Source organism: Anas platyrhynchos, chromosome 13 (assembly GCF_047663525.1).
Source record: "Anas platyrhynchos isolate ZD024472 breed Pekin duck chromosome 13, IASCAAS_PekinDuck_T2T, whole genome shotgun sequence".
Classification (NCBI taxonomy): domain Eukaryota; kingdom Metazoa; phylum Chordata; class Aves; order Anseriformes; family Anatidae; genus Anas; species Anas platyrhynchos.
Genome location: NC_092599.1, coordinates 1,289,461 through 1,301,609, shown reverse-complemented (window position 1 = coordinate 1,301,609; position 12,149 = coordinate 1,289,461). Strand labels below are relative to the sequence as shown.

Below are 12,149 nucleotides of genomic sequence, written 5' to 3'. Positions count from 1 at the left end.
GTATTAATCCCCCAGGGTAGAAAATAAACCCATTAGGTAGTATCATTTTTCTCTGTGCAAGAATAATGATTTAATCAAATTGCAGGGATTTAAAGTAATGAGACTTAGTTTCATTTGTAAAATCTCTTAAAATAACTATCTATATCTCTTAGAGGTATTTGCTGAAAAAGTAATTTTCCTAAGTATGATATATGGGCAACGTTGGGAAATCACTAAATCTTGCTACACGAGTGTAATACTTGGCTGTGTACAAAAGTAAAAATTGATTATTCATACTTTTTACATTTAAGTATCCAGCTCTCTTGGTTGGGTCATCGAATTCTCTGAACCCAAACTCATAGTTTGTATTCAGCATTATGCACTTAAGTTGCCTTACTGGCTTCAGTTCAAACAGGTTAAGCTTGAGCACATGCTTAAAGTCTATGGAGAGTGCATTTGTGTGTTTTCAATTTTTGTGGTTTCCGAATTATATTAATTCAAAAAAGCATCTAGAATTAAGTGTGCATTTAAGATGTCCCTCCAACTCTAAACCATTGGCTCTGGTGGGATTGTTTGTGTTTATAGTACGTAGTGCTGGGTGCTGGAATAAACCACACAGCCAGCAGAGCGCTCAGAGGCTTCCAGGCATCCGCTCTGGGGGCTGGGAATGGGGGCAAGAGAAGAAATTAGCAACAAAATGCAGAGTTTCTAAGACAGCACTTTTATCTTCTCTGGTTTGTGTATAGTATTTATATTATTTATAATTTCTGCTTGAAGAAGGTCAGTCATCATGTAATTAGCCAGAGCAAATGTGCTGGCACAGTGATGCACGAGGTGCTGGAGTGATAAGAGGCAGAAATCCCAGGACACGGCAGGAGTGGCAGTCTGTGGGCCCGCTGGGTGCAGGGGACTGCAGGAGGCCGGGTACCACGCGTGGGAGGCCCTGGCCAGTGGAAGCTTGGTCTTTGGGTGGAAAAATGCACCAGAAATTGCTTGAAAGCCCAATGGCATTTGAAACGGTTCATATCCAGCAAGCTGGAGAAAATGAAATCAGACTTTGTGTTGACGTGAAAGTTGTCACCATACTTAAACAGAAGAAGCTGTTGATTGCCATGATGGGCAGGAATGCGTTACAATAGTCCTAGCTATTAATTAAACTCATGGTAAATAAATCCGTACGTGCTATCTTACAGTAATTACATGGCATAGTTCTCTCCCTAGTCCCGCCATAACTTTATGATTAGTGTTCAAAATACAATCATAATGAACACAGACTGTTCGTTAATAGAAATGTGAGTCATGAAACTCATCGTGGGATTTGTGATGTTTAATTATAATCCATGACAAGGTTGGTTGCAAGGCAGCAATATCGCCACCCTGGTAAATGATCAGAAAAGTCTTCTGAGAACTGAATACTTGGGTTTTGCTTACTTATTAGACATGTATCCAATGGAAAGTGTATAAATAGTAAGATTTTCAAATTATCCTATTTCCTCTTAGAAGATTATTTTTTTCAATTAGGTTTCTTAAAAATTTTATTAAAGTATATCTAGCACAATTACCCTTCCAAAAATATAACAGTGGAAAAAAAAAAAAAAAAAGAAATGGCAGTGATTGCTGTCTCAAGGCACAGAGCAGTGAGTGTGGTGTGTTAGTTGATTTCAGATAGCAATAATAACTTTGATAGCTTTCTTGTGAATGATGTCGGGATTAAAAATAAAATAAAAATAAAAGCCAGGAGCAGAGGGATTCCAGTGAGCATTCTGTACCAACCTGTAAATGAATGGAGGAAATCTCATCTACTGGACACTGACGGAGTTGAGTTATTTCAGTGGTGGTGCACAGGTTTACACCAGATGATGTTAAACACCGTAGTTTTACCCTCTGGTCTGTTGTACCCAGCTGTGCACGTGTGCGTGCACTTTGTGTGATGCCCTCTGGAGGCCCTGCTCAGGTTGTGGCAGCACCACTGCAGCCAGCTGTGCCAGGATCAGGAATGGGTGCCTGGTGTTCCTCCCAGTAAGGAATTAACAGAAATCTGGCCTGCTGCTTAACTTCATCCCTCTGTCAGTCATTTGCCTGCTTGGCTCGTTCAATAGAAAATAATGATAAAAAATGTTGACTCTCTAATAGGGATCTGTCTCCCGTCTTGAGAATGGGGTGGGATCATTAAAAAATCAATGAGAATGTTGTTATTTGTTATTAAATCTGTAAAGGTTTGGAGTAATTCTTATGGAATTCTATTACAGTTTTATCAAGACACATTGATTTTATCTTATTAAGCTGTAGAGCACTTCTCCCAGAGGTCACTTACTTTGGCACATTGGTAAGGTATATTGTTTCTCTTCCTGAACTATATATATTGCAGATCTTACGATGGAATATCCCCTTAAAAATGCCCATTTAATTAGGAGTAAAACTAATACAAGTAGGTTTACAGGAAAACAGGTTTGGCTGGCAGGTACCAAAAAGAAAATTTAGGAAGTTCTCATAGATCTTGACTCATCCACGTGAATGTTTTCCTCACGGTGCTTTAGCTCAGAAGTGCAGAAATTGTGTTGCCCTTTCTGGAGGCAGTGCATACAAGAATTTCTCATTAACTCTGTGGAACAGCCATGGCAGAAGAGTTTTGGTACAGGCTTTCCTTAAAGGCTGGGAGTCCCAGGTTAGGTACCTGCCTTGGAATAAACACCTGGGCAGAGAGGGTATGAGCTCTCTGCTCTGCCAGGCTGGCCGCTGTCCCACAGCTTTTTCCAGCATGACTCTGGCAGGCTTTCGTTTCAAGCTACGAGGACAAGGTTAAGGGCAAGGCAGCCACGCTGAGGACATGGAGATGACACACAGGTAACATCCAAACTGCCTTCAGCCTGTTTCTGGAAGATCACAATAGTTATTTTTTTTTTATTTATTTTTAGTAAACTGATAATTAGAAAACTGTGCATTCTGACTGGGTCAGTAGTACACCCAGCTAACACCAGGAGACATGCTGACCCCACTCCTAATCTTCTTTCTGTTTGTAAACATCTGTTTACGTGCTGTCTATTTTTATCCCATACTGGATGGGTTGCTATGCTAATTTGATGAAGCCATGTGTTTTTCCATTGACTCCATTTCATTGTGTGGGGTGCCAGATTGAGTCACTTTACCCACCTATTTCAGAGAGAGAAATTGTTGGCTGTGATGTGAGGAACTGTTGTCTTCCTCTTTCAATGGAATATGTATTTACTGTAACATCTAACTGCAAAATCAAAAGAAACGGAGATGGTTTACTGCCTGTAATGCTTGGTGATTCTGTTTCCACCCTCTCCTGTGATGCTAGTGCAAAGCACAAAGCTAAGTGAAGGGACACAACGTAAATGCTGAGATTTGCCTCTTCAGTGGATTTGCTCTTTTCGGGATGTCAGATAACTTACTCCTGGGCATCTCAGTGTGCAACCAGCATAGTGATCTTCTTTGTACGGGTTTCAGATTGTCATAGTCTGAATGCTTCAACAACCATTGTCATAAAATTCAGAGCTGTCTTGTAACCTGAACTTGAAATCTGGTTGCAGTTCTGGAAGGTTGCATTCAAAATGCTGAACCTAGGCTGTCTCCATATGCAAAGCTCTGATGTTGCTCATTGCAAACTGAAGACAACCTGAAAGACATAGGAAAACTTTCTATTCAAATATACTTGTTACAAGAATGACATAGCTCCGAAGCAAATGGGCACAGCCCCCTTACTGCCAATGTCTGTCAGATTTGGGCAGTGACTCTAATGACTGTACAATACTGTAAGAATATATCTGCTTTTACCCACCAGTACCTGCAGGCTACAGAACCAAGCTATGTGCTGAGCTGGGAAGGTCTGGGTGCTGTTGCTGACTTTTCAACTGATCTGTGAAATTTTCGGCAGGAAATTTGTCTTGATCGTGCCTTAAATTTCTTTGCTCCTATAGCTAGAGTAGTACAGTTGACCAGGAATAAGTAATAAAAAATTTTCCATAAAATGGACAAAACTGCAATGGACATAGAGGTGCTGTAAGTCATACCTGCTCTTTGACGTTTGGTCTGTGTGCTATATGTGTACATGGTACCTACATGCATATATATGGATGTAACCTAGTGCTGAAATCCTGTGTAAAAAGGAAGATACTCAGCAGTAGCACAAAGAAATACCATGAAAGCATTTAGGAAAATAAGTTATGCTGTGAAGACTGGAGACTGTAGTACAGCATTACTTGAACAGGAATATGTTCATTTTGAGCAAAACATTCCTGCTGTAGCGCAGGACTGAAGTGACTACAAGGGGTTATATCTGTATCTGAAAGACATCACCTTTGCTTGTGTTCTCCCACTTGCAAAATGCTGTAGTGCTGGTGTTTTAATGTTTATTGAGAGTGAAGAATGGCCTTGTGTGAGCACCATCCTGTTATTTTTCCTCATTTCCCGCTATGGTCATGGGCTTCTCTCCTGAACACATCGAGGCACTATTATTTTGCTTCGCATGGAACATTACACAGAGATTTCAGCTGCAAGGAGCCCGTACCCTGGCTGTGGGGTGGAACAACAGTTGTCTGCTTTTCTGGTATCATCTCCAATGCAAAGGTGATAACACTATAAGCCAAAACCACTTGTGTGTGTCACGCATGTACTGCTCTTCCTCCTGGATGTACTAGAGAACATGACTTCTGTTGGCTACAAAAGGAACAAGAGGTGTTGTGTATGGATGTGTGCGCACGCACTGCTTTATCTGTCCCCGTGTAAATATTTTCTTTGCCACACAGACAGGCAAAACCAAAAGCACACTGGGATAATAAATAAATAAAAATAAATTTAAAAGGGGGATAGAAGCAGGATTTCACTCGGATGGCAGGCAGCTGGGAGCCTGAGGCAGGCTGTGCTGTGTAGCTTGGCTGGAGCCTCCAGAGCGTGGAGCGCGGGCGCTGCTGTCCGGGAGCGGGCAGCGATGCCTCTGCACGCCCTGTGTGCACTCAGGGGAGCTCTGCTCACTGCAGTACAAAGGCCAGGTTTCTGGCGTCGTGCTGGTACTTGGGATATCTGCCTATTGATTTGCAAGTATTTGCATGCACAAAGATTCCTGCAGGCTCCGAGGAGTTATCTCGACTTTGAAAGAGAATGGCTGATAGAAGAGTGCTTAAATACAGCATCGAGCAGCAGTGCCCCAGGTAATTAGTGATGTGCTCTTCATTTTAGTCTAAATTACTGTTGCTTATTGGGAAAGTAAATGTTTATCTTAGGGATTTTTATTGTGAGGAAAAATCTGTTAAAATCAGCGTGGTCTTTGAAAAGTATTGTCTGGACTGCTAAAGAATATTTGGCTTGGTTTGAAACTACAGAATGTGAAAACCTGAAAGAGGAAACCCCTTCACCATGGCAGCTCAAATGAGTTACCAGTATTTAATGAACTGTATAACATTATAGTACAGTTCTACTCTTTTTTTTCCCCTCCTGGCTTGTGAGTCTGTGGATATTCATTAAAGAAAATACACGCATAGAAAAAAAAGATGTACAGATGAAGAAAAGAAAAAGATAAACATGTGTATGGACATATAGGTGTGTATTATTATCTATATTGTGTGTGTGCATATCTATATACTTATGAAAAAATATCAAAGCAAAATACTTTTTTTTTTTTTTTCTGGCAAGTTATTGAGGTGCTAAAGAGAGAATATACGTAAGATTCATGTGACAACTGTGACCTAGCTGAAGCTACACAGTTATACAATATTTTCTTTCAGAGAATACCAAGCGCTAAGCACTTAAAAAACAAAACAAAACAAACCCTCAGGGATTCTGTTCCTCTCTATGTTGCCTCAGCAATGACCTGACTCTGAGAGCTAAGCAAGGAAACCTCCCCACACTCCACCCCAACTGATTCATTGTCAAGGTGCCCAGTAAACACCGACACTTCACAGTCACCTCTTAGAAGTTTCGCGCTCTTAAGTTTCTACTTTTGGAGAGGAAATTAAGAACAAGAAAAATACATAACACAAAACCAGCAAGTTGTACAGATAATGGCCAATTGAGTGAGATGAAGCTGCGTTCTCAGGAGGTCTGGAGAGGTTAATTATAAAATTACAGTTGTATTGAGCTCAGTCAAGTATCAGCTGCACAAGATCGTTTATCTTCATTTCTTATCTGTATATATCTAATCCATGCTTTTTGCTTGTAATTTTCTTTTAAATATTAATCTCTTCTCTATATATTTTATCTAGTTTTATAACTCTCAGTTAGTAGCAGAGTAATTTCCTTGCAAGGTGCAAGGAAATTATGAGATAAAACGTGCAAGTGATTTCCTTTCTCTCCCTGGCCATCTCATGTGGATAGAGCTGTGAATGCATGCTGGATGTCGAAGGAGGTGTGAACAGAGCCGTTGTTCCTCAGGATGCAGTACTTGCAGCAACACAAGACCTAACTTGAGGTTTGTCTGTCTCCTTCACCAGGGTTTGATGCCTACTTCACGTCCCGCACCCTGGAGAACAACCGAAGGAACGTGTGGTTTGCCGAGTACTGGGAGGAGAACTTCAACTGCAAGTTAACGATCAGCGGGTCGAAGAAGGAGGACACGGACCGTAAATGCACAGGTAATTTTGGTCACTTCACCCTCCTTGTGCTGTGGTGCGTGGGCTGTGTTGGCATGGCCAGTGCAAGGAAGTTGAGTTGCAGACACGCTGAAAAAATAGATTAAATGGTTGTAGGTTTTAGAGAAAATAGAACGGCAGCATCATCAGCCATGCAGGGTAAGAGTAGGTGGAGAGAGACAAAATTTCATTCTTCTTTCCTCCTTCTTCTGGCTTTCCATCTAGCAGGAAAAAGTATTTTCCATGGGACCCAGAAGGACTTCTGTTTGAGTGCAGGGTGGTTTGAGGGGGTGTTGGTTTACTTTAGATGGAGAATATTTGCACAGCTTGTGCCTTGTCGTGTGTCTGCAGATCACACAGTGGCCACCAACTATGTCAAAGCACCTTCCGCTCATGGGGCAGAGAAATGGTGTGCCTTTGGTTCTAACTTCTGGGGGGGAAATGCACCTGTAGGAATGTATTACTAGCACAGGATGAAATACTTTCATTTTAGGTAGCATAAAATTGTTCATATGATTTTTGTTCTCAATGTTAGTGGATAAAAGGTGGATTAAATAGTTTGTTTCAGCCTCAGCTCAGTAACAGAGATGATGCACTGTCTGTGTTTGTGACTCAAGTTCATCCCTTTTTGTAGCATCTTCTTTGACCTCAGTTATTTTTTGGTAGCTCCCAGATTTACTTTTCTTTTTTTGCCTTTTAAGGTTTTACTCACCATTTGAAATATATTTTCCAGAGATTTCTGTTTCTGATCCTGTGCAGGCTCACAAATTTATTTTTGTGGTTGCAAAGCTGTCCAGGTACCAGCAGGAGTGATTTCATAACGTGCCTCAATTCTGATCAGGACAATGTGTTACGGTGATGGGGGATGCTGAGTTTGGATAACTGTTTTCAGCTCTACCCTGGAAGAATTCTAGGAAGTGTTCCCTGCTGCATCTGCAGATGCTGCAGAGTCACCCAGTTAGCTGAAGAAAACAGGGATGCACCCAGCAGTGCCCCGTTTAGGTTAAATGGCACCAGTCCCAGTCCCTGAGGAATGCCACTGGTCACTGATCTCAATGTGACCACCACTCTGAGCACCACCATCCAGCCAATTCCTTGCCCACTGAGTGGCACATCCCTCAGATCCATGTCTCTCCAATTTAGGGACTAGGATATCCCACAGGACAGTGGCAGCTGCTTTGCACGTAGAGGATGTTGGTTGCTCTTCTCTCACCCACCCACGCTGTATTGAATAATTACATTGAATTTTGATCAAAGAAAACTAGTTCATAGGAGGATATGTTTTACTTTGATTGAAAACTTTCCATATTTCATATCATCTGCTTCTGGTTTCAGTTCATGGTGGGAGTAGGAGTGTTGTGCATAGAAGCAGTGCGGTTACCACTGGGAATACATTGCCTTTAAATTTAGCATTTGGAATCTCCCTTTGAAGGCTGGAATTTGACTAAAAATCACTAAAAGATCTTCAGGGTGATCTCTCAAAGTTTATATTGCCCTCATTGTTTCTGCCATTATTATTCTTACAAAAGAAGGTGACAGCTTGTGCTTTCTGATGTGAACATAAAATGGTGTTCTGCCTTCCCTCAGCTTAGATTTAGCAGAAACATTTATTTTCAATGGGTAACTTAGCCTATTGTGCTGATACACCACATTATAGCTGGATATTGCGCCAGTGACATGCTCTGACCTGACATCTTCCTTCCCTCTTCTACAAACTGAAGTAAATCATGCATCAGAAAAAGCATTAGCTTTGAATTATATTGCTAGTAGGAGAATCTTAATGTCCCACTGATGTGATAATATTATGAATGATCATCATTATTTTAAAATTTGATTGGTAATTTGTAATGCAGCGAGGTACTAGGCTACAGGCCATCGGTTTCTGACAGCACTTGTGATGCTGAGCACTGGTGGGAGGCGCGGGAGGCTCCTGCTCCTCATCCAAGCCCTTGCATGTGGCACTTGGACGATGAAGAAAAGCCTCTCCAAGAGCATGTCCCGTGGGCAGCTAATCTTTTAACACTGCAACTTTTCGAAGTATTTCCACAACCAGGACTTTTAAGTTAACATAATTTCCAGTTATTTAAGCATGGAAAAAATTGCCCTGACTGGAATGGATAGACATAGGATGAAAACATGAAAACTTATTTAGCACACTGTACCTTATTTCTAGACAAGATTAAATGCCACATATTGTTGTAATTAACGCTATTTCTAGAAACTGACTGACTTTGACCTGGTTCAGGGCATGATCCAGTGCTGCTACACTGTGCTGACGCCAAGGACACCTGCATTGTTGTGTGGGTTAATCTCTGTTGGGATGCAGGCCATTTCAAAGCAGCATGGATGTGAACAACAAACAGCCAAGCCGATCGCTTTTCCCCAGAGAAGAGAGGGATCGATGCTGTGCGAGACAAATCGTGCAGCTTCAGCCAGGTGCTGCCGTCTGTGGTTGCCCAGGCCCTGGAGCAGCTGCCTCTGCCCTTGAGGGGCTCTGTGATTTGCTCTCAAGGACACTTCATCAAACTGCACGGGAAGTCCAATGCAATCACTCGAAACAGCACAATAGTGCCAGGTATTGCTTTTAGACAGTTTGCTGGTTTACTTCTTGCTGCTCCAATAATCCTAGAGACATGAAAGCAGGTTTTTGTGTGCGTATTGTCATGATCCAGCTCGTATGTAACTTGCAAATGGTTATTGAAATCAAATATGCAGTGCAGAATATTTCATGCCACAGCTCCCTGCCTCTCTGCAGACAGCCACACCATGCCTGCAGGTGGCCACGCTCCATGGGCGCTCCCTTCTGCAGTACCATCATCTGCACGGGTGGGTGTGGAGAATTTCCTGCTCCAGAGGAAGCACCTGTGCCCACGTATATGCAAAAGAAATGCAAATAGTTTGAATACCCAGAGGCATCAGCTAGAGGCACTGCATTTTTAATGAACCACCTCCTTGGCATAGAATGCTAACAGAAAAGGAAATTGCAACACTTGACTGTTTTCACTTATTAAACATAGCTTTTAATTCAGACGGCTTTACACTCAAGGAGACTTAATGAAGTGATAGAAGGGTGATGTCACCTTGGATGTCATCTATCAGGATGTAGATTGCTCAGAGAGCTTTTCTAATTATCTGGAAGTGTAATCAGTCTGCAGGCACAGCCCAGATGATGGCTCAAACAATGACTTACTCTAAAGAAAATGCTGGGAGAAAGCTCCCTGCGAGCCGAAGTGACAGAAATTTAGCAAAAGGGTTTGTAAAAAAGAGACTGTAGTTCTTTAGGGTTTGGGTTGGAACAGGAGAACGTGCCTCAGAGGGACCCAGCTCTACCTGCCCATGCAGCACAGGTGCTGCTGGCGTTTGGACAGGAGCTGTCCCAGGACCTCTGTGTGCAATCTGTGCATCCTGCTCTGAGCATCCTGCACCTCAGGTGTAAGATCTCTGGGTGAGGAAATCCAGGTGCTGTGCCACGCGGGGTGCAGACACCTACATCTGCCCACCCCAGGACGTGTCTGGGGCAGGGGGCAACACCCAGATAGCTTTGGCAAACCAGTTAGCTGTGATCCTGTTTAAACTAGTTCATAGATGGGATTTGTTAATTATTATTATTTATTTTGGTGTTGTTGTTGAGGTTAAGGAAGCTTATGGCAATATTCTGTCTCTTTTTTCACCACCAGTCAAGATGGCTTGTACTATGAAGACATATGTTTGGGAAAGAAAAATAAGGAGAAACAAAGGATATGGCAAATGGCTAAGGATATCAGAACATTATTTATAGTTTGATCACAGCAAGTGATCTAGTGCATTAATAGATTGGCAATGCACAATTTATTATGGAAAGAAAAATAGTTTTCAAAATGCCATCAAAATTCCTCATCTCAGGAAAAAACGAATTCTTTGAAATGTTTCAAGCAACGTAATGGCATATGGCCAGTATCTAAAGCATTTTTTTAAACAAATGTCAGGAACAGTGGTGTGTGTGATTCACTTTTTATGAGATCAGCTTTATGGTATTCATTAGGTTGAACATCTCTTGGACTTCAGGATGGCAAAAGACCTGCATGGTTTGGTGTGCCATATAAATTGTGTCAGGGAGGGGGGCTGAATTTAGACTGATTGCCACTGGTGGTGTGGAGGGCTGCGAGAGCAGAGGGTGCTTCTCAAGGTCTGGAATGACAGTGTTATGTAAATGGGTATTTGCTGTCTCTGGGATGCAAGGGTGAAAGTGGACCCTCGTCAGAAAGCTGCCTGGTGCTGGGAGGGGGCAGCAGGGCTCTTCTCAGCACCACCTTCCCATCAGTGATACAGCTGCTGGAGATAAATGGATATCTCTGTGTCTGGGCCCTACATCAAATACGAGGAGCTCCTCAGGCAGGTTTGGGAGGGTCCAAACTAACTGCAACACATTTTTCTTCTGTCCAAGAATCTCTGGTTTGAAAAACCTTCTGCCTCTTGAGGGTGGGCTTGACATAAGCCTGCCTTGAAATGCACCTCCAAGGGTGCACAGGACTGAAGAGTTCAGTAAGTTCAGCTATCAGTCACCTTTCTGTGCAACAACATATTTATTTTTTTCCCCTGTAAAACGGAGGAACTGTATCTCTCTCTGTAAAGCCACGATGGGCAAATTGACATACTTGTACATGTAAGTGCTGTGGTTGAATGACGAAGACTGGAGGTCCAGGCTCTGTTGCTATTCCTCCTGCTATTTTCTTGTCATAGAACAATTTAAAACTATATATATATATAGTTTTTTTTCCAAATATTGACCAGTGATGGTACATTCTTTTCTGCCTGCCCAGGTCCTTTTATGATTGCCCATCATTTATAAGAAATCCTGCCTAGGCAGTAGTCCGGGACTGTCGTCTAGCTCTAAGCAGCAGCAGTTCATCAAGGCACTGACAAGCTTTAAGTATTTCTGAAAGGTTGGTGGCTGTGAATCCCATATTCAGATCACAAAACAATTGCTCATCGGCCAAATTCTCCCCTCAGGTACCTTTCCCAGTTGCCACAGGACACAGCAGGATTTACACAGCTGTGTCTCAGGGTGGATTTTGTCCCAGGATTTTGTGGTGTGCGATTGATGATGTAGGCAAGAGCAAGAAAGCTTTTGGTTAGCACTTGTTAGAGACATGACTCTGCATTTTCTCCTCCCAGCTCCAAGGTATGAAATGTGTGTTAATGCACCCATGTGCGAGGTATATCATATTGCAGTGCAGAAACTGTAAAGAGTAAAATTTATTTTCTTTTGCTTGCCCTGCTAGCTATGAATAAGGTTAAAGGGCAGACCAGGATGGAAAATTTATCTTCTCAATTACATCCTGTGTCCTGATGCTGGTAAATAAGTGCTCTGGGTAGTTATTTTTCTGCTTTGCTGGTATGGCCTGCTCTTCTTTTCTCGGGATGCCTGCATAATATTCCCTTGCCACTGAGTTGCTGATTTGTGTTTTTGCAACATGTTTCCATTGACAACTTCTGCTGTCTTTTCTTCTTTCTAATGCTGATTGTCTTTCATGTCGTATGTCATATTTGTTAGAGGGTCCCTCTTAAACTGCAATGTTTAAGAAAGAAAGAGGAGGGGGGGGGGAA

General features: G+C 42.2%; 1 protein-coding gene across 6 annotated transcripts in view; it reads left to right on the top strand.

Annotated features, from left to right (window-relative positions):
- The window catches only part of GRM7 (glutamate metabotropic receptor 7), a 260,837-nt gene that overhangs the window by 159,442 nt on the left and 89,246 nt on the right, over nucleotides 1-12,149 (top strand). For all 6 annotated transcript variants that reach the window (XM_072044279.1, XM_072044276.1, XM_027467423.3 and 3 more), the window contains exon 5: nucleotides 6,426-6,566. In XM_072044279.1, coding sequence (XP_071900380.1) covers nucleotides 6,426-6,566 — 141 coding nt within the window. The remainder of the gene's footprint in view (nucleotides 1-6,425; nucleotides 6,567-12,149) is intronic.